The 23,571-nt window shown below is 39.3% G+C and overlaps 2 protein-coding genes across 21 annotated transcripts in view; one reads left to right on the plus strand and one right to left on the minus strand.

The window, feature by feature from the left end:
- CEP170 (centrosomal protein 170) overlaps positions 1-6,886 on the minus strand; it is a 131,485-nt gene extending 124,599 nt beyond the window's left edge. For 4 of the 12 annotated variants that reach the window (XM_070385335.1, XM_070385334.1, XM_070385336.1 and 1 more), the window contains exon 1: positions 6,686-6,886. The gene's annotated coding sequence lies outside the window, so the exon portion shown is untranslated. The remainder of the gene's footprint in view (positions 1-6,685) is intronic. The other 8 variants (XM_070385342.1, XM_070385329.1, XM_070385340.1 and 5 more) reach the window with 6 other exon arrangements.
- Positions 6,887-7,579: 693 nt separating this feature from the next.
- Positions 7,580-23,571, plus strand: part of SDCCAG8 (SHH signaling and ciliogenesis regulator SDCCAG8) — a 250,331-nt gene continuing 234,339 nt past the window's right edge. For all 9 annotated transcript variants that reach the window (XM_070385343.1, XM_070385344.1, XM_070385345.1 and 6 more), the window contains exons 1-3: positions 7,580-7,852; positions 19,426-19,578; positions 21,293-21,375. In XM_070385343.1, the coding sequence (XP_070241444.1) occupies positions 7,786-7,852; positions 19,426-19,578; positions 21,293-21,375 (303 nt within the window). In that variant the 5' untranslated portion in view covers positions 7,580-7,785. The remainder of the gene's footprint in view (positions 7,853-19,425; positions 19,579-21,292; positions 21,376-23,571) is intronic.

The following is a 23,571-nucleotide window of genomic DNA, read 5'->3' on the forward strand; positions in this document are numbered from 1 at the left end:
CTCTTCACATGAGGTGGCCAAAGTACTGGAGTTTCAGCTTTAGCATCATTCCTTCCAAAGAAATCCCAGGGCTGACCTCCTTCACAATGGACTGGTTGGATCTCCTTGCAGTCCAAAGGACTCTCAAGAGTCTTCTCCAACACCACACTTCAAAAGCATCAATTCTTCAGTGCTCAGCTTTCTTCACAGTCCAACTCTCACATCCATACATGACCACAGGAAAAAACCATAGCCTTGACTAGACGGACCTTTGTTGGCAAAGTAACGTCTCTGCTTTTCAATATGCTATCTAGGTTGGTCATAACTTTTCTTCCAAGGAGTAAGCGTCTTTTAATTTCATGGCTGCGGTCACCGTCTGCAGTGATTCTGGGGCCCCAAAAAATAAAGTCTGACACTATTTCCACTGTTTCCCCATCTATTTCCCATGAAGTGATAGGACCAGATGCCCTGATCTTAGTTTTCTGAATGTTGAGCTTTAAGCCAACTTTTTCACTCTCCACTTTCACTTTCATTCAAGAGGCTTTTGAGTTCCTCTTCACTTTCTGCCATAAGGGTGGTGTCATCTGCACATCTGAGGTGACTGATACTTCTCCCGGCTATCTTGATTCCAGCTTGTGCTTCTTCCAGCCCAGCGTTTCTCATGATGTACTCTTCATGTAAGTTAAAATAAGCAGGGTGACAATATACAGCCTTGACGTACTCCTTTTCCTATCTGGAACCAGTCTGCTGTTCCATGTCCAGTTCTAACTGTTGCTTCCTCACCTGCATATAGGTTTCTCAAGAGCCAGGTCAGGTGGTCTGGTATTCCCAGCTCTTTCAGAATTTTGTGATCCACACAGTCAAAGGCTTTGGCATAGTCAATAAAGCAGAAATAGATGTTTTTCTGGAACTCTCTTGCTTTTTCGATGATCCAGCAGATGTTGGCAATTTGATCTCTGGTTCCTCTGCCTTTTCTAAAACCAGCTTGAACATCTGCAAGTTCAAGGTTCACGTATTGCTGAAGCCTATTGTATAAAGAGGCTATCTTTGTGTAAAAGAGGGTAAATAGTATAAAAATATATACAGTATTTACTTAAATTCAAAAAAAATTCACTGGAAGGATACACTAAAAAGTTACCTATTAGACTGGGAGAAGTGGTTAAGTCAGCAGATAAGGTGGATGGGTAGAGGACTTTTCACATTATTTTTCAAATAGTTTGATTTTGGGGGACCATTTTAATGTGCCATGTGAATGACTACTTAAGAATAAATAAAAAATAGCAGTCCATCACTCTCTATCCCTTTACTCTGATTTACTTTTATTCACAGCATCTATGCTTGACTTTATATAATTATCCACGTCCACACCAGACAGTAAGCTTCAACCAACTCCCTTAGTACTAGAGGATATAATGATTTTCCCTTTAATTAAAAACAAACAAAACATTCAAATGGTTTTCATTATCCTTGTTGACACACACACAAAGGTGACCTTTCTCCTCCAGCATATTTTATGTAACTTTTTTTCTATTTATAAATTTGCATGGTATGTCCTTGGCTATATCCAATACATGCGCAGGATAAAGACATAAGAGGGCTTGCTTGTTAAATTTATAAATGTCAAAAAGCCAGGAAGAGAGAAGCTAATCCCTTGGATGACGGAATCATTATTCAAGAAGATCTCAAGTTTTAACTACCTTCAATTAGATGATATTTAAAAGGGCTAAAGGTAAACATTGCTTAAAAACATTATCTACATGTATATTCAGAATGGGAAAGAGCCTAACATAAAAAAGGTGCATGTTTATATTGACCACATCAGTGATTTCCAGACAAATTTTTCTAAGAAACAAAATGCGAAATAACAGAAGGCCAACTTTTTATTGTTTATTTAAGAACACGAAAACAAAACCCAAAGATTAATATCAAAAGAAACTTACTACCTACCAACACTATTTTTCATAAAAAAAGGTCATTTTAACGTTAGAAAAGTAGAAATACAGAATGTAAAAAAGAAAATAATCCCTTGAATTGGATAAATGTAACTTGAAAAGCCACAGAGCATTTTTCTGCTTAGAACTGGTAAGATATTACCGTTGTTGGAGTTAACACAATTTTAGACTGTAAACACAACTGAATGGCTTGAATTAAGGAAAGGGATAATTTCACTACACTGTGTTCAGACCACAATTGCAGAACTAAATGTGAACAAAAAAGAACAGCACTGACGAAACCGACTGATAGTTATCTAGTGATAGAGATGAGGAAGGTAAAGGAAACTGTATCATATGAAGCTGTAGAGGTTGCAGATTTGATTTAGAAAAGGAAAAACCTGGCAGAGAACCACTATATTGAGAAAGACCTTACTGTATCTAACAAAAGAACTATAACCAATAGAGTAAGTTACATAGTAAAGCAGATACTAGCTCAGTTTAAATAAGAGCTTTCTATTATAATTTTCAAAAGCTAAATTAGCCATCCTATGGCCATTTGTTCATGGAAGTGTTCCTCGTGGAGAAGGTGGGCTCAGTAAGATCTCAGAGATTAGTAATAAATGGCACATCGTTTGAGATGACTTCTAAAGTCTCCTCTGATTCTAAAATAATGTGAATTAGAAGGAAATAAATGTTATTTTTTTAAACTTACTGAAAAAGATGAGTGAAAACAATTTTGGCTTCAGTCAAAAAGACAAAGGTTCAGTTAATAGGCTTTACCACTGAGTAATGAATGACACAGAGGCAAAATTATTCACTAACTCAGGACCTCAAGTATTTTCAACTTTAAGTGTAAAATAATACCTTACTTATACAACAGCTGCCATGAATTACACAGAGACACACAAAATGCCTGGCACTTTGTAGGTACTCAATACACAGTAAGTCTTACTCATTGCCTGGAGAATCCCATGAAAAGAGGAGCCTGGTGGGCTATAGTCCATGGGGTTGCAGAGTCAGGACACGACTGAACAACTAAGCACACACATACGTTACTCATGTATTCAGTAAATATTTATGTTCCAAAGGGTAGTATTTTCTATATTATTTGTTAGCCACCAATACACTTAAATAATAACTTGTTCTCTGCTGTGTTTTTTGTTTTTCAAACCTATGTAATGCATGCATGGAATTCATTTCTACATCTATGCTTCGCATAATCTCTGTTGAATGAAAGAAATTTCTATAACCTTGCTTTTGTTGGTTTCCTTTCTACCTCTGAACAGGAGTGGGGTTTACTTTAGTACATATCAGCTATGTCATTCATTTTGCCCAAAAAACATACTGTTGTATAATCATTTCAACTAAAATGGACTATATATCCAATTTAATCAAACATACTACCAGAGGGCAAGGAGATCAAACTAGTCAATGCTAAAGGAAATCAACCCTGAATATTCACTAGAAGGACTGATGCTGAAATTGAAGTTCCAATACTCTGGACACCTGATGCGAAGAGCTAAATCACTGGAAAAGACCCTGATGCTGGGAAAGACTGAGGGCAGGAAGAGAAGGGGCCGACAGAGGATAGGATGGTTGGATGGCATCACCAACTCAATGGACATGAGTCTGAACAAACTCCGGGAGATAGTGAAGGACAGGGAAGCCTGGCATGCTGCAGTCCATACAGTCACAAAGAGTCAGACATGACTTAGCAACCAAACAACAACTACCGACAGATGTTTTCTTACTCTTTTATCTTTTAGACAGCCTACACTGGCTAACTCATTGCTGAGCACTTCCCTCGAGAAATATGAGTAAATAAAGACCCATTTCACCAAGGGTAGTTATTAGAAATCTTAGTTATTAACAAAAGTTTATGAAATAAAAATAATCTGAGGTTTCTCCCCATTAGAGGAAACTCATTTCTTACTGAAACACATCAACACGTAATGCTTCCGTCAATAATATTTATCCACCAAATTTTTTTCAGACAGTATGCAATTCTTTTTTTATATACTTGCAGAATAATTCACAACTATACAGATATTTCAGTTGGCAGTTTAATACCATGCTGTCTGTTAAGATATTTATAAGCACAGTATACTGCTTATCCCCCCAATGTTCATGATAAAGAAAAGAAAATCACTACACATTAATTAAAATACCAAGTTATTTTTCAGGGACAGAATTTTGTTGAGTAAAAATCATACTGACAACAAGTTTAAACATATACAGTATTTACTACTAGATAAGTGATAGCTGATCACTACCAGATGCAACAATAAAACTAGTTTCGGGAGGCTTTTGGGTTTTTTTAAACAGATAGAAGGAAACAAGAAACTGATACTTGGAACAAATAAAACAAATCCTTAAGCACAAGGTTTTTAAAATCACCTAGATATTCATACTAATAGACACAATGTATGATAGTTTTATAGTGTAAAGTCGAAAAACATGCAGATGGTTATTTACTTCCATAATTAAAGTAATTCTAGCACACCATTAAATTTAAAAGTAGAATACATTTCAAGTTTGATTTAATTCCACATGGTGAATTTAATTACAGATTATTTTTAAGTAAGATGAAATTTAAGAGACATACTAATTCTCTTTTAAAAGTCTATCAAAATACAATGTAGAATTAAAGGATAAAAAGTATAAGACAATAAAACCACTTTATGGCAAAATCAACTGAATAAAAGAGCATAATTTTAATAAACAAGTTCAATGTGAATTTCCTTCCCTCAAACAGTAAGCTCTTGTTTAACTTGAATATAACACAATTCACTGAATTTAAGACCGATGAACTTCATGAGTTCCTATGGAGCAATTTCATTTTTAACAGTTTATATAGAGTTGATCATACTATAAAATAGTATTGAATAGCAGAAGATAACATTAAAATATGGTTACTAATATGAAGTAGGGGGGAAATTCCAACAGTTTCTATTTTTATGAAAAGTCCACTTTAAGGCCTCTTTTCCTGTATCAGAAAGTTAATTTATGAAACTAAAGTTCCTCTTCATTAGTATTACTTCTACATCAAAAGAAAAGACTAGACTAATACAACTATGAGGTATTAATAAACTTGACTGTCACAAACAACTCAAAAGAGCACGCAGAAAAGCACTGCACAATTTTGACAGGGTAGGGGGACCAAGGGACACGGATGAAAGAGCACATTGCAAAAAAGACCTTGGTTTTATCTGACTCTGCCTTTCTTTAGCAGTTGGGCTTGGACAGACAAATCAGTTGACTTTCCAAGTTTTAGTATCTTCCTTCGTCTCTGTCAAGTGCATTTAGATTTTTCAGTTTTTAAACAAAAAAAATTTCAACAAAATTAACAAAGTTAGGAAAAAGTAAAAGCAGCACTGGTTTTACTATTTAAAGAAATGGCAGAAAAATAAAAATGGTTTGTAACGTGCAATGTAGTATTTTCAGAGTAGAATTCCTAAATCATTGCACATGCCCTGCTAAGGTTATATTAGTGAAGATCTGGATACTGTATTCATAATGTAACTCCCTCCTTTCACATCATTCCTCCACCGGGTCCTCCCCTTCCTGCTTCAATCTCTTTCGCTGGTTTTAATGCCAGTAAACGACTGTATGCACTGTAAGCTTAACAATAAAATCATTTTAAACGATGCATTTTCAATCAAGTACATCATCTATTTCACTACATTTCTCCCAAGCGGGTAAATTTTCATTAAGAGAATAAAAACATGCATTTAAAAATTCAGAAACAGAAATGTACCAGGCCTATTTTTAATTTTGAATGCTTAAAAAACAAAACGGAAAGATGTAGCCTACCCTATTCCCTTAGGAACGTAAATGCGTTACCCACCCAATGAAAAAACATTCTGCTGGTTCATCTTCCTGCTACACAAACAGCTTTGTCGTCAGGCCCTTCCTAGTCCTTTCTTCATCGTGATCTAGTAATTTTACATGGATCACCTTGGCAGTGCTTGGATAGGCACTGTCCCTGCCTTCCTGGAGCTTACATTCTCAAAAAACAAAAGAAAACAAAACTCCTCTAAACACTAAAAAAAACCCCGCAAAAACAGATTTTATGACTTAGGATCCAAATCCCACATCTTCCCGCCCCTGGTTAGGCAGCTGCTAATTCTTCTTTCCCTGGAAGAAATGAAGGGACCCATACCAAAGCCCACATTTGAATCTCAGGACAATGAAGTCGACAGGAAGCCACTCTCTCCTCCCCCGGGTTACTACGGAGCCACAGCCTGCGCGGGTGCTGTGGCCCGGCGGGCTGACTGACACCACATCTTCCACGCCCTCCCACCACGTCCAAAATGTTCTTTGCCAAACCTCTCCAAACCGCCCCACACCCCAAAACCAACCACCCAAAAGGGTCGACACCGGGAGCTGCTCAGACCGGGAAAAAACCCCTTTTCCAGCTGCAGCGCAGCCATTCCCTCCACTGCTCCGCCCGCACCCCTGCAAACAGCTCGGGCGGAGGGGGCTGCACAAAGCCAAGACAGCCAAAGACGACTCAATACGTGGACACTAGCAAGGGAAGCCGGGCCGCTGGACGCGGGGTTGGGGGTCGGGGGGGGGGAACTATGGGGGGATGGGCGTCCCCGCCGAGTCCCAGGTCCGGGGGAGGGGGCGGCGCGCGGAGCCCCGGGGAAGCGCCCCTCGCCGCTGGCCCGCACCCTCGCCCGCTGCGGGCCGCGCCCGAGCCCCCGCTGCAAACCCGAAGAGCAGGGTGTGGAAAGGCGGCGGCGACGGCATTAGAGCGCATCACTTACCCCTCACTGCTGAGAGGGACCGGACGGGGGGGCGGGGCGCGCCGCGTCCCGTGAGTCTTTCGCAAGCGTCCTCCCCCACCCTGTCGTCGTCGCCGCCGCCGCCGCGGTCGAGCTCTGGGCCCCTCGGCGCTGCTGGGCAATAACGTTATTCCACACACGCTCCGCACATAGCGGTAACGGCAAGGAGCGGCCGCTCAGTGCGCAGGCGCCTGGGGAGAGGGCGAGGAGCCCGGCCCTACCCCTGCTCCGGCCCAGTCCCGGCGAATTCCTACTGCGCAGGCGCCGAGCACAGACAATGAAAAGGAGTTGTGCGGGGGGTCTCAACCGCAGGCCTCTCCAGCTGCTGACTGCGCAGGCGTACGCCGAAGACCTGCTTCAACAATGAACAGGACCCGGGCTTTAGCTGGGACCGCAACGGGCTGGGACTACAGTTCCCAGCGGGCAGTGCGCCAACTCCAAGCTGCTGTCGGGTCGCTGGGCTTGATAAGATTGCTAGTGTCAGCCGCTTTCACGATCTACACCGTTTGGGAAATTCAGAGCTTTTTCTTGAAAATTTATTTAGCAGAGTTGAGAGATGTTGAGGCTGAAGGGTGTAGGAGCTCGTTATTTGCGCTGTTGAGAATCCTCAAGGATCAACTGCATATTAGTGAATTTAGAAGAATGAATAAAGCCTTTCAACGAGCCCTTTCTGTCAGTTAGGTGGTCCAGACAGCAGGATGGGATGAAGGCAGGACTAAGCCTGACTGGGCTACAGAAATGGGCGGAGCCTCCAAGCAGTCTCTTGGCAACCGGATCTGGTCGCCAAACCGCCAAAGCGTGAGCTTCGAGCGCGTTGCCCTCTGGGAATTGTAGTCTTTGGGCGGGTTCGTAGGAACTTCGAGACTGTAGACTTAGACACTGAGGACTACAGCTTCCGACGTCCACCACGAGGGCCCGAGGGTGGAAAAAGGCCCGAAATCTCCGGGATTCCTTGCTCCCCTGTGACAGCAGCTGCAGGAAGCAGGCAGGCGCATCGTGGGGGCTGAGGCCTCTTATTCTTGGAGGGGAGGACACTGGACACTTCCCCACGCAACTTCCATCTGTGGCCCCCGAGTGTGTGCATGGCGAAGTCCCCGGAGAACTCTACCCTGGAGGAGATTCTGGGGCAGTATCAACGTAGTCTCCGGGGTGAGTTTCTCCGAATCTCTGTGCCCTAGCCCCTTGATACCAGGACCTCGTGGCTGGGAGCTGACCTGGTGCGATTCTTGACACCTTGGTTCAGCCTTTGCCAGACTGCAGAGAAAGAAGATGGATGTTGCTGTGGAAGGATTAAATAGTTGTGTTTGTTTTTACGTTTAAGCAGCGTCGTTTCCCTTGATTCCCATAGTGACCTGAACCAACTCCCTGATTGTCTTGGGCATCTTTTTTACCTGAGGCCCGCAGAAACTCTTGGACGGCTCTATGCCTGTTCTGTCCAGTTCTCATACCTCTCTTTATAGTCCAGTAAATTCCTGATGCGCTCTTTACACATTCAAAATATGTGTAAAATTGAATGTGGTTTATTGGACCCGGGGGGGCGGGGAACCCAGTAATAATTATTTTCATTACAACAGCTTCTATTTAGTGGTCTAGGCTATTTACATACATTAAATCACTTAAAAACTTACAACCGTATGACTGTCCCTCTTCTACACATGGGGAAATAGAGGTCAAAGAGGTTAAGTTAGGCCAAAGCCAACATAGCTGGTTAGTGGCAGAACCAGGTATTAAATTCAATCAGACTTGTCTGCCTTGAAAGCCTATGTTTGTCTTTATTAATCATGTCTCAGTTACTATTACTGAAACTTTATTTAGTTAATTCAGATTTTCTTACTATAGTACCCTATGAGTATCATAAGAAAATCTGAATTAACTAAAGTTTCACCAATAGTAATCGTGACATCATTAATAAAAGTGACGTAGATAGTCTATCGTCTTGAACATCACATATAACATCTAGAAAACCTCATTTCTCTTATTTTAAGGTAGAAGTTATGATATTATCTACATGGTTCTTGTGAGGAGCAAATGAAATAATTCAAATAAAGCAGTGATTCTTCAGACTTTTTTTAACTCTTAGCCATAAGTAAAAATATATTTTATATGGGTCGTATTCATATAGGCTTGGGCTTCCCAGGTGACTTAGTGGTAAAGAACTTGCTTGCCAATGCATAAAACACAGGAGACGGGAGTTTGATACCTGGGTCGGAATGGTTCTCTGAAGAAGGAAATGGCAACCCACTTCAGTTTTCTTGCCTGGGAAATCTCATGGACAGAGGAGTTTGGCAGGCTACTATCCATACAGTCGCAAAGAGTTGGACACAACTTAGCCACTGAACATGCGCGCATGCATACAGACTAAAAGTTTCATTAAAGGATATTTATTCTACTAGAAGTAATTCACTCTACTTTCTGTTCCTTTGCATTTTCTTAACCCTTTAGGTCATGACCAACAGCTTTAAAAATATTTAAAGCATTTAAAATGTTGACTCATTAATTTAGTGCCTACTATATGTTAGCCATACCACATGCTGGGGATATCATAAGGAACTAGACAAAGTGACTGTCCTCAGGGAGACTTTGGATTAATGGGGTGAAGGACAGTAAAATAGCTATAGATTATCACAATAAAAAAAAAAAGGGTCAAGATCAGTACTTGACACATAAGCCCTCATTAAATGTTAGCTGCAATTTATAATTGGTACTTGTGGCAAAATGAAGATTTTTTTAGGAGATAAGAGACCTGAATCTAGTGAGTCTAGACTTTGAAAGGTTATTACGTATTGTTTCCATCTGTCAGCAGTGTTATAAACTGTCAACATTCTCAGTATTCAAACTGCAAGAGTAAAATCATTGGTCTGGATGAATATCTTCATCAGCCTACTGATATTTCAAGAGGTGTTAGATACAGAAATAACCACTTATAACTTTTCATTTGAAAACAATAAAATACTGTGCAGAATGATAGTACCAGTGGCATTTAATTTTTGAGGTTGGTTAAAAAAAAATTCTGTTTTCCATTATGTTCCTCCTAGTTCTTCTCCTTTAACCTTAGTATGAACCTTTATTTAAACATTAGAGACTATTTAATATTAGGCATTTTGATGCAGTTAATTTCAAACTGTTATAGTTGTCTCCGACTATTTGTGACCCCGTGGACTGTAGCCTACCAGGCTCCTCTGTCCATGGGATTTTCCAGACAATAGTACTGGAGTGGATTGCCATTTCCTTCTCCAGGGGATCGAACCCGGGGAAGTTCAATCTACAATCTACATTGTAGTAGAAGTCTACAACCTCCTGCATTGTATGTAGACAGATGCTTTACCGTCTCAGCCACCAGGGAATTCATATATTTAATACCCACAATACTGCTTTCAGTAATTATAGAGTGAAGAGTTCTTATTCAAAGATAAGATATTTTAAAATGAAATAAAAATTTAGTGTTATAACAATGCTGCTGCTGCTGCTGCTGCTAAGTCGCTTAAGTCGTGTCCGTATCTGTGCAACCCCATAGACGGCAGCCCACCAGGCTACCCAGTCCCTGGGATTCTCCAGGCAAGAAAACTGGAGTGGGTTGCCATTTCCTTCTCCAATGCATGCAAGTGAAAAAATAAAGTGAAGTTGCTCAGTTGTGTCCGACTCCTAGCAACCCCATGGACCGCAGCCCACCAGGCCCCTCTGTCCATGGGATTTTCCAGGCAAGTTATAACAATATAAGATAGTAAAAACATAATCAAGAGCAAACAAAGCAGAGAAAAGTTTGTTATTAATTTTTAATGATAGTTTTAACAATAAATTGAGAATGCAACTAGGAAATTTTCATTGGTTTTCAGCACTTGTCATTTATTTAGCAGCATTTTAATTTTTATGTTTATTTATTAAATAGTTTATATAACAGCTTATGGAAGGAAACAAAACAGAATACTGAAGAGAAGCACGATCAGAAGTTCTTCACTTCACACATTATAAATGACCACTTTTAGATAGGATAATTCCCGTTTAAAGTCAAAATGTGTGTTTCTGAATAAACACAGTATGATGGCATTATTTTGTATATGAAACTTCATTATTTTAAGCATTTGTGTCTGACAACTCTAGAATTGTGTTACTATACAAATCAGATAAAATGCAAAAAGTTCTTTTGTTTTTTCCTACTCACCATTACTTCCCCAAAATGTCTTGTCTAGTTCATTCTTAAAGAAAAGGTCATATTCTTGATCTTTCCTCACAAGTTATTTCTCTGGTTACCTCAATAACTATACATGTAATCATTACTAATTCTTTCATTTGTATTTAGCCAGGAAGTAGACATTAAAAATGCAAAATGGTTTTACAGTTTCCCCATGATAGTTTCTTGTTTTTATAGCTTTTCCTCTTTTCTTTACTTTAAATATAATATTTGGAACTATTCTGTTAATAGTATATGAATATATACTATTAACATATATGAAGTATATGAATAGTATATGAAGAATTTGAAGTTCTGATGTAAAAAGCAGAGTCAGTGTTGCTTTCTTGCTTTTGAAACTTAAGTGAATTCTTGCCTCTGCTTGAGTCTGATGATCCCATGGCAGCCATGGAAATGGAGCCATCTACAGACTCCATATTCACCACTCATTCTTTCCCTGATGCCTTTAACATGTAGTCACCCTCTGGGGATAATTCTTGCTTTGGATTGTCTGTGCCCTCACTGAGAATTGGAATGGTATAAAGACTCTTCTTCAAAGTAACAGTTCTGGCAGACAAACCAGAAAGCTTCATTGTCCTACAGATCTGTAATGTACACCTACATAGTAGATGATCTAAAAGTTTATTTTCAGTGGTGAACATATCCTAGGTATCCTGGGAGTCACAGTTTAATCTAGAATGAAAAGTGACTTGCCCAAGTATGGTTAAGTGTTCATACACTCTTTAGGCATCTAAAATTCAAGACCCACAGAATTATATTGGTAATTGTGAAGTATAGCAAATACCCCTCCTCTAAATTTAACACATCATAGTACAAGGTCATGAGGTATAAAATAAACTAGTTCTGTTATAGTATAACAGAAGATTCAGGCTGTTTAAATTCTATACAATTGAATGTAGTAATATGATGTTGGAAAGAAGGCAAGAACTTGTTAGAAATTCAGTGTCCCAACCTTAACAACTGAATTATGTTTCGACTGTTGCTGCAGTGTTAGCTGTGGATTCAGTTTTATGCCTGTATTCATTACTCACCTATTCTCCAACTTCCTGGCCACTTTGATTGGGCATAAAGAAGTGGAACAAACTTATACTGAAACAGGAATGCATCATTTACTTTCTGTATGCATTTTATATGGTAATTCCTCCTTTTTCTTTCAACGTTTTGTTATTTTAGGCTCTAGATTGAATTTATGGAAGAGTATGATGGAGTCAGAGAAAAGAATACAAAACTAGGATCCAAGTTCCAATTCTTACTGTTGCTTTTCTAATAACCATCTGTGTTCCCTTAGACAAGTTGATAAACTGTTCTTGGATTCTTGTTTCCTCATCTGGAATATGAAAGTTTGGACTAGGAGGTAGGATTATTGCCAGTAGGAACCAAGGAGATGACAAAATGTGTGATGAAGTCAGTGGAAGACACTGGGAACAGTGAGGCTATGGCCAAACTGGGCAGTTTATGCTTTTCCTGCAAACATTGCAGGTACTTTCTTGCTCTTTCCCTCTTTTCTTCCTTCCCTTTCTCTTATTCTTTTCCCTTCATCCTATACTATGTGGGTCAAGCAAAATATGTGAGAGCTTGGTTCCCCTTCAGCCACTATCTCAGATCTCTAGATCTGTAATGTCCCTTTTATCAACACTGGATTGGATCACATGAATGATAAAAAGTTGTGTTTCCTTATGAGATTAAGGAACTAGGTTCATGGAAAGTGAGAAGTTGAATATGGGAAGAAAATATAAAATTTGGGGGGGGTGATCTTAGTTGATTTAGTTTGATAAAACTGAAAATAACACTGATGTGCCAATTGTACATAAGTAAAATATAAACAAGTGTTTGTTGGTTTTTTTTTTTTCATTCCAGAGAAGGATACATATGTAGAAAGCTGATGTTAATCTTACTAGTCCATAATTTGGTCACTGAATTAACCAGCAGTGATGTCATCTGGACCTTTGGCAGACTTAAGGAAACATGTATATAACTTAAGTAAAAGTTCCTCTTTTCCTCAGTTTTACTCATCAAACTTGTATTTCTTCTTTTTTGTTTTTGCTGTTCTTAAATGTGTTCTAAAATTTTAAAATATTTAGGCGCACACTCACACACATTGTCTATGGCTAATGTTTGCTTATTTAACTATCAGCCTCACAGAGACCAAGACAGGCAACAGTGTAAGAAAGGCCCCGGAAGCATTCATTATGAAAATAAAGAAATACAATGATTTGGCTATTAATAAATAAGGATTGGTAATGCAAATGAAATTTTTCAAGCATTTAATGACTTTTTTGCTAATAAAATTTAAATTACATATATTCTTTTTTTGTTTTATATACTTACATGGCTGTTCTTAGTAGTTTTAACTTTTAAGACTATTTCTTTTACCAGAATACCAAAAAGTAGTAGCATTTCCATTTTCTCCTCCCTATAACTAATGAGGTAAAATAAACAAAAGACAGGATTTAGCAGCCCCCAAAGCATGTTTTATAAGTAAATAATCATCCATGAAATAATGTAGAACCAAAACAATGGTTTGGTGCTACAAGATTATAAGGGCATTTTCACTTCTTAGACATGTTTGTGCAGAAAAGAAGAGACCAGTTTGTTTCTCAAGCTTTTGAGATTTTTTTAAAAGACTTAACCTCTGATCATTTCACCAGTTTATGCTAAGATTTTCCCAGTTTTCACTTAGTGATACTCCTCTGAGAGACAAAAGGGAGGAAAGGTAACTTGAAACATGCTTGTGTGCTTGCTAAAGAGCTTTGATTATTGGAGAGCTTCATCAAGGCCCACTGGAACATTTAAAGGAATTATTACTAAAGAAGCCCTAAAAAATAGCCATAGAGTATAACAATTGCTTCATGTATTAGTCCTGGAAACAAAATGAAACTAAAGATGAATTTCAAGTTCTTGATCACAGTAGGTGTAACAACTCCTGACACCTGGGTCAGAAGTGCCTCATCTTGGTGGTGATGGCGATGGGTTTTGTGTGCTGCCTCCCACAGTGGTAGAATAGCTCAGTGTCCTGACCGCTTTTCATCAAGTTGTAGTTCCGGTGTAGCAGTGTGGGTAGTCTCTCCTCAAAACTGAGCACTGGCTATCTTGTTTTATTACTATAAACCAGCAGTTATCAATCAGAGTGACTTTTTTTTTCCATCCAGAAGACATTTGGTAATGTCTGGAGGCACTTTTGATTGTCATACCTGGCAGGGAAGTTTTACCAGCATCTAGTGGGTAGAGGCCAGGGATGCTGCTGTACAACCACAACATATCCCCTTACAGTCAAGAATTACCAAGTCCAAATATCAGTAGTGCTGAGACTGAGAACCATGATCTAGAAGTAGAAAGGTTATTACTCATAGCATTTGCTTTGTGAGAACCGTGCTTGAGAATAATTGCAATTAAGGATACAGATTGTTTTGGCTGATAATTGTACCTAAGTTCTGCCAGTCTGGCTAGGATAACTTCTTTAATAGGAAAGTGACAGGTGCATAAATATTCTCAGTTGGTACAAAAAAAAAGAACCAGGTGCGTCCCTCGTAATGCGTACAGTGAATCTTGATTTCCCAACATCCATCCATCATTAATGATCTTCCAGACACTGCTCTTAAAGATGTTTACATTCTTATTTGGATTATCTTTCACTTCTGGTACCATCCAGTTTTAACACATTTTTCAACTATTAGAGTCTTGGACGATAGTAATTTTTTTTGAGTTTTGTAGTTTCTACATACAACTTTTAGTCTCCTTAATCATTGTAATTGCCAATTACAAAACTGTTTTTTCTAATTTTGGATTAATGCTGTTTTCATCTTGGTCACACTAATTGTCAGTCCCCCAATAAACAGTGATAACAATCCCCCGAACTAGCTGAGGCCCAGTCAAGTGTGGATGGACACATGCGTCTCTTATCTGGCCGTGGTTTCATTTTTCTGCTTGTCTTCCCAGATCTAAGCTTGTTTTGAGAATTGCAGGTCGCCTCATGCTTAGCCTGAGGAGGTATGGTTCATTGCATGTTTTCTCAGAGACAGCTGGGCACTTCACTGGGTGCGGTTCTGCCTCCTTGTCACCAGGATAATTCTCATTCACATCTCCCAGTACAGATGGAGAATGTAGACATTAATAATTCACAGTACGTATGTAAGTGATGATCCTTGGTATACAGGGACATATTTTCCTTTTTGTTCAAAAACATCTTGATGAAGAGAGGCTGAGTGTTGAGCTAGGAGTTGGAAAGTAGAGCAACTAGATTACAAAAATGAATGAAACAGACAAATTTGTTGGCAGTCAGCAGGTTAAAAACCTTTTCAGTGCTCATTGTATTGATTGATATTTGGATAGTGGACTAGCAGAGATCTTACATTTATATTCATGCAATTCTGTAGGACATAGAGGTTGTAGGACATAGAGGTTGTATTTCTGTTTGTATTTGTAATTAAGTTTGTATTCAGCCTGTGGTTGATTCTGAGAAGAAGAAATCAGGATGTATTGTGAAATCTGTCAGTATCCTCTCAGGAGAGAAGAGGAACTGAGTATTCTTCCCCACTCGTGGTTATAGATAGATAAAGCTATGCCCATTAACAGTGGGATAGGAAACCCTAACTGGAACCTCCTATCTAATCTGGCTTCCTCACATGTAAGCAGAATGGGGTTAGGGCTTCCCTGGTGGCTCAGTGGTAAAGAATGCGCCTGCCAGTGCAGGAGATGCAGGTTCTGTTTTGGGTCAGGAAGATCACCTGGTGAAGGACATGGCAACCCATTCCTCTATTCTTCCCTGGGAAATCCCATCCTTGGCAGGCTACTGTCCATGGGGTCACAAAAGAGTCGGAAATGAGTTAGCAACTAAACAACAACAAGAAGCAGCAGTTAATGGCATCTGGGGAATAGTGTTCTTAATAAGGATTATGAGACCAGTTGCAATGGCTCCAGTTGAAAAGCAATGGGGTTTTGTCTGTCTTGAAAGATCTGAGTGTTGTTATTCCAAGGGATTAATTCTGTTTGTCTGTTGCAGTGTATATAATTATGTTAGTATGTATGTATTTGAAAAGTGTTTAGCATGTTTTAAAATGTACTCTTGAAATGACTTTAAAATATCACTTACCTCCTTAGTTTTAGTTTCAGGATACAGTCCTTGCAAATTCCTTCTCTTCGTCTCTGATTCTAGCAACTGAAATCATTCATTGCAAAAATACCCAGACCTTGTGTAATCACTAAGAAAACTGGGATAGTTGTTGAGTTCAATATATTAGTATTTCACATAGTACTATTTTCATAGTACAGTTTAACACATAGTCTTTAAATGATAAAAATTCTAAAAGATTAAACAGGAATATCAGCAAAGGGATTAAATGGCCTCATAAAACTCTCCCATTATTGTAAGCTGATGAAAGAACTCTACCTGTAGGAATTTTCAAGTACACATTTTTTTTTCAGATTTCCTTTCCTTTTCCTAATACAGCTTGTTAGCTTTTAGTTAGATTAAGTATAAATAAGTAATTATCCTTTGTCTTATAGATGAAGTCATTTGATGGCTCCACAGAGCCTACTTTTAGTGTAATTCAAACCCTCTGTTTCCTTTTAATGGATGCAGTGAAGATAAGTGCTTTATTCCTAGGTATCAGTGCATAAGTCTAAAATTGTAACACTTCGATATTTCCTTTTCCTTTAACCTGTCTCTTTATTTTTTTTATGTAAATGAAGAGAGCTTTATTAAAATAATCAAGACAAAGAGATTCACTGATTCTCTTTAGAAAATACTGAGTTATTAAAAAAATATTGCCGCTTCTCATTTTATTGAAACCAGGAATGCATCTTATCTAGACTTTTTAAAACTCATGAGGAATAAAAGGAGGCCAGGCTTGGTTAGTTATCAATACCAAATTCCTGTCAGAGAAAGGTCTCTGTGGAAATAGGATTGGTGTGGAGAAAATTGTGGTGATAAATTTATTGGGTCTCGTGTAGATTATCGAACCCTGACCTAAAAGACCTATTTTTTTAGTTTACTCAAGGGGAAAATGAGTTGCTGTAAGTGAAGGACCTATATTAGAGATTTTTTAAGATAGAGAATATTTTTTTCTATTAAGTTTTGGTTATTTTTGTCTTTCACACATTCAAATTAATGAGCTTAAAGGAAATAGAATCTATTTTTCAAGGTCCTGTAGAATATATATTTATAAATATATTTTCATCCATGATGGGTAATGAAAAGATTTTTCATTTTTTAGCTTTCTTAGGATTCTCTTGTAGGTATTAAAGAAGAGGAGTTTTTCTCCTGCATACAAAAGAAGTAGGTCTAACTTGTCAAGAAAGAGCCTAGATCAGAAGAAAGAACTTCATTGGTGTTATTGTTATGCATTGCTCTGAATTAGGGAAAGATTTTACTTAGAAAAAGGTATCCTCTGAATATGTTAAGAATTATTTTGATAGAATCCATTTGAGATGGATAATAGCAGTACATGAACTTGCATGGGAATTCACTTTTTTCTAATGTAAATTTCTATGTTAGCTGTATATAAATATTTAATAAATACATGAATTAATGATAACTTTCAAATACAGATGTCAACATTTAAAAATGATGACCGAAACCTGGGTCTCAGCTCTAATGTAAAAGGAACATTTTTTGTTACAGTTAATGTTTCTAGATTGGAACTGGAGAATTAATTATAAGAGATTAGCAGAAGTAACAAGTTTAAACCTGAAAAAGTGTCTGGTCTTTAACTAATGAAATTACCCATCAATTGCCTGATTCTCCAGTTGTCATACATGTAAAAAAATCCATAAAACAGGATAGAGTTATTAGTAATGTCATGTCTAGTGTCATTAGTATATCATAGTATTAACATATAATACAGTATCATTACTGGGGCTTCCCCAGTGGCTCACCTGTAAGAATCTGCCTGCAATGCAGTAGATGCAAGATTGATCTTGGGTGGGGAAGATCCCCTGGAGGAGGGCGTGGCAACCCACTCCAGTATTCTTGCCTGGAGAATCCCATGAACAGAGGAGCCTGGAGGGCTATGGTCCATAGGGTCACGAAAGAGACATGACTGTAGCGACTGAGCATACATGCACAGTATCGTTACTATATTAGTATATAGTTCTGTTATTAATGTAAGACTTGGATCCTTTGCTAAAGATGTTTTTGGGTGAGTATTTCAGTGAATAATTATTTCAGTTACCTTTTGCTGCTTATCAAGCACAACCCACTCCAGTATTCTTGCCTAGAGGATTTCCATGGACAGAGGAGCCTGGAAGGCTACAATCAATGGGATTGCAAAGAGTTGGGCATGACTGAGCGATTAAGCACACACACACACACACACACACACCACACACAAGTCATTCTAAAGCTTGATGGTAGAAACCAACCACCAAAAACATTTTTAGTGTCTCTCACAGATCTATGGTTTTACCAGACTCCAGCTGGGCAGTTTTCGAGTCTCTTTCATGCACTGTGGGTAGATGACCTCTGGCATTGGAGTCATCAGGAGACTCTGCCAGACTGTTAATGGGGTTGGGCTTCTTTCCTTCTCCTTGTGGTGATCTCAGGGGCTCTCCTTTCCATATGGCCTCTTCAGAGTCTCTCTAGCAGGGTAGCCAGACTTCCTACTTAGTGGCTTGGGGCTCACAAAAACCAACATTCCAAGAGGGTAGAAGCAGCAGCTACCAAACATTTTAAAGATGTGACGGGCCAGGCGTCATGTTCCTTCCAGTGCATTTTCTTGGTGAGTGCAGGTTACAGATCCACTAAGTTTCAACCTGGGAGAGCACAAGGATGTAAGGGTGGGTTCTTTGGGGGCTGTTTTTAGAGATGAACTACTAGAGTAATAGACCTTAAAATACTTAATTTTAGACTATTTATGTTAAGTCTGTGGTAGTGAGTTTAAACTTCAATTCTAAGGGTAATCAGGCATAGTAACCGAGAATTTCTACATAAGATGTAGTCAGCCAGCAGTATATAAGTACAACTATACTAAGTACAGTATATAAGTACAACTATACTGCTCTAAGCACATCAGCTATTCAAATCTTGTTCAGATCTAGGCCAGGTGGTCAGCTGTCTCTTGATGCTAGAGGGCCATGTGGCCCACAGGGACAAGGAGGTTTCTTTGGGTAGGAACTGGATGTGGTGGAATCCTTCTTGCCAGTCTTGCCTATCCACACCGTGCCAAAAGGTGTAGGGGAGTCTTAGGCATTGAGGAGTCAGGATAGCGCCTCCTCTGTGAGATTACTGTTTGGGAGTGTGAAGAGGGGGAAAGCTCTCCAGTTCAGTCCTCCTTGGCAGTAGAGCTATATACAGTGAATGTCAGTCACAGTGGTGTCAGGGAGCTTAGAGATCACTAAGTCTAACCTCTGCCCCATGAACTTAATCTCACATTTCCTCTGGCATGTTCCTCAGCAAGCTAGAAGCAAAGCTATGCTTTTTTTTTGTCCCACAAAGTATCAGAAATGATTGCTTTTCCTTTAGAAAATGTCTTCTCAAGTCCATGTTCATTTGGTCACCCGGATTTCACTGGCTCTGATTTTCATCATGCTATTGCAGAACGTGCAAATAGAAGCATTCACCAGTTGAAATGTGCCCTGAGAGAAGGTGATGTCACCGTTGGAGAAGATATGCTAGATCCTTCTTTTAACACCAGTGTAGGAAATGAGGATGCTGGAAATGCCTGGCGAGAACTACAACACAGCCACGCCGGTAAGTGTGAATGTCAGTCCTAACCTGAATGACACAGTGAATTCTTTAAACTCCATATAGTAACGACGCCAGTCTGTCCTCTACTGCTAGGATTTTAGTCAAGAAACACAAAGCAACTAATCTAGTTCCGTTGCTTTTTCTTTTCCCCTTTGACTTCCCTATGCCTATAGGATATCAAAGCAGTGATTTCTTAAGGTAATTCCAAGCTGCCTCTCCAGCCTCATTTTTCTGTCTTCCTTTCAACTATTCATCTTACAAGCCATGTTCTATTCATGCCACCCTATGGTCACGCTTCTCTGCTTTGCATGAGCCATGTGTTCAAACTGTTTTTTTCTCACCCTTTTCTGCATGGTGATCTCCTATACATCCTTCACACTCTCTTCTCTGTGAAAACAGGCACAATTAACGTGCTTCCTCTTCTTACAGCATTATAGGTAGACCTAGAGCTTCTTATAGGTAGATTTAGAGCTTATAATCCAGACCACCTGACCTGCCTCTTGAGAAACCTATATGCAGGTCAGGAAGCAACAGTTAGAACTGGACATGGAACAACAGACTGGTTCCAAATAGGAAAAGGAGTATGTCAAGGCTGTATATTGTCACCCTGCTTATTTAACTTATATGCAGAGTACCTCATGAGAAATGCTGGGCTGGAAGAGGCACAAGCTGGAATCAAGAGTGCTGGGAGAAATATCAATAACCTCAGATATGCAGATGACACCACCCTTATGGCAGAAAGTGAAGAGGAACTCAAAAGCCTCTTGATGAAAGTGAAAGTGGAGAGTGAAAAAGTTGGCTTAAAGCTCAACATTCAGAAAACGAAGATCATGGCATCTGATCCCATCACTTCATGGGAAATAGATGGAGAAACAGTAGAAACAGTGTCAGACTTTCTTTTTTGGGGCTCCAAAATCACTGCAGATGGTGATTGCAGCCATGAAATTAAAAGACTCTTACTCCTTGGAAGGAAAGTTATGACCAGCCTAGATAGCATATTGAAAAGCAAAGACATTACTTTGCCAACAAAGGTCCGTCTAGTCAAGGCTATGATTTTTCCTGTGGTCATGTATGGATGTGAGAGTTGGACTGTGAAGAAAGCTGAGCGCCGAAGAATTGATGCTTTTGAACTGTGGTGTTGGAGAAGACTCTTGAGAGTCCCTTGGACTGCAAAGAGATCCAACCAGTCCATTCTGAAGGAGATCAGCCCTGGGATTTCTTTGGAAGGACTGATGCTAAAACTGAAACTCTAATACTTTGGCCACCTCATGCGAAGAGTTGACTCATTGGAAAAGACTCTGATGCTGGGAGGGATTGGGGGCAGGAGGAGAAGGGGATGACAGAGGATGAGATGGATGGATGGCATCACTGACTCGATGGACACGAGTTTGAGTGAACTCTGGGAGTTGGTGATGGACAGGGAGGCCTGGTGTGCTGCAATTCATGGGGTTGCAAAGAGCCAGACATGACTGAGCGACTGAACTGACTGAACTGAACTGAATCTTGTTTTATATCTGTTAGTTATATATCTCTTGCTCAGTGGATTCTTACCTCTTAAATGATAGAGATTTTCTCATGTTTGTTTTTGTGTCTGTCAATAGCACATTTTGTGATGCATAATACACAAACATTTGTTAGACTGATGGAAGGATAGATGGGTGATGATAAACTATGGATTTAAAATAAGGTGAATAAACCTATTGCTTTTCCTCCATAGTTAATCAACTCAAAGCTTTGTTGCGCCAACAAGCAGCTAAGGAAAGTGAGGTATCTCTAAGAAGACAAGAAACATCCCCTTCGGTAGGTATCACCATTTACGACCTGACAAAAGCATTATTTTTCTAACTATGTTTTAATTTTGTGTATCATTTTAGTAATACATGTGTTAAAAAGATACTGAGCTGGACATGCTAATAGCAGAAAGTGTTAAAAGAAATGGTCTTCCCTCTGATAATTATTTTGGCGAAAGAAGAGACTTCCATGGCAGAGTGGATTCTGATTTTTTTTATTTATTATTCACTTGAAAAATGTGAGTGAGGAAATAGTTTGGAGAATTTACTTTGCAACTGTTAGCAAATATTTTTTTAAAAGGAACAATATATGGAAAAGTTTAATCATTGCTTTTTTAGAATTTATTATTATTATTTATTTATTTTTGGCTACTTCAGGTCTTTTTTTGGGGGATACTGCATTTTTTTTTTTTTTAAAATTTTATTTTATTTTTAAACTTTACATAATTGTATTAGTTTTGCCAAATATCAAAATGAATCCACCACAGGTATACATGTGTTCCCCATCCTGAACCCTCCTCCCTCCTCCCTCCCCATACCATCCCTCTGGGTCGTCCCAGTGCACTAGCCCCAAGCATCCAGTATCGTGCATCGAACCTGGACTGGCATCTCGTTTCATACATGATATTTTACATGTTTCAATGCCATTCTCCCAAATCTTCCCACCCTCTCCCTCTCCCACAGAGTCCAAAAGACTGTTCTATACATCAGTGTCTCTTTTGCTGTCTCGTACACAGGGTTATTGTTACCCTCTTTCTAAATTCCATATATATGCATTAGTATACTGTATTGGTGTTTTTCCTTCTGGCTTACTTCACTCTGTATAATAGGCTCCAGTTTCATCCACCTCATTAGAACTGATTCAAATGTATTCTTTTTAATGGCTGAGTAATACTCCATTGTGTATATGTACCACAGCTTTCTTATCCATTCATCTGCTGATGGACATCTAGGTTACTTCCATGTCCTGGCTATTATAAACAGTGCTGCGATGAACATTGGGGTACACGTGACTCTTTCCCTTCGGTTTCCTCAGTGTGTATGCCCAGCAGTGGGATTGCTGGATCATAAGGCAGTTCTATTTCCAGTTTTTTAAGGAATCTCCACACTGTTCTCCATAGTGGCTGTACTAGTTTGCATTCCCACCAACAGTGTAAGAGGGTTCCCTTTTCTCCACAGCCTCTCCAGCATTTGTTATTTGTAGACTTTTGGATCGCAGCCATTCTGACTGGTGTGAAATGGTACCGCATAGTGGTTTTGATTTGCATTTCTCTGATAATGAGTGATGTTGAGCATCTTTTGATGTGTTTATTAGCCATCTGTATGTCTTCTTTGGAGAAATGTCTATTTAGTTCTTTGGCCCATTTTTTGATTGGGTCATTTATTTTTCTGGAGTTGAGCTATAGGAGTTGCTTGTATATTTTTGAGATTAGTTGTTTGTCAGTTGCTTCATTTGCTATTATTTTCTCCCATTCTGAAGGCTGTCTTTTCACCTTGCTAATAGTTTCCTTTGATGTGCAGAAGCTTTTAAGGTTAATTAGGTCCCATTTGTTTATTTTTGTTTTTATTTCCAATATTCTGGGAGGTGGGTCATAGAGGATCCTGCTGTGATGTATGTCAGAGAGTGTTTTGCCTATGTTCTCCTCTAGGAGTTTTATAGTTTCTGGTCTTATGTTTAGATCTTTAATCCATTTTGAGTTTATTTTTGTGTATGGTGTTAGAAAGTGTTCTAGTTTCATTATTTTACAAGTGGTTGGCCAGATTTCCCTTCAGGTCTTAGCTGTGGCGCATAGGGTCTGTGTTGTAGTAAGCAGGATCTTTCATTTGGTGTGCAGGCTTCTTTCCAGTTGTGGCATATAAGGGCTTAGTACTTGTGGCACGTGGGCTAGCTGCCCAGGGCCATGTGGGATCTTAGTTCCCCTTCCAGGGATCGAACCAGTATCCCTTGTGTTGACAGGCAGATTCTTCTAGAAAGATGGTACCAATGATCCTACATACAGGGCAGCAAAGGAGACACAGACATGAAAAACAGATTTCTGGACTCAGTGAGAGAAGAAGAGGGTGGGATGATTTGAGAGAATAGCACTGAAACATGTACATTACCTTATGCCGTATGTGGATGACCAGTGCGAGTTCAGTGCATGAAGCAGGGCACCCAGGGCAGGCCGGTGTTCTGTGACAACCTGGAGGAGTTGGGTGGTGAGGT

This window comes from Bos mutus, chromosome 16 (assembly GCF_027580195.1).
Source record: "Bos mutus isolate GX-2022 chromosome 16, NWIPB_WYAK_1.1, whole genome shotgun sequence".
Classification (NCBI taxonomy): Eukaryota; Metazoa; Chordata; class Mammalia; order Artiodactyla; family Bovidae; genus Bos; species Bos mutus.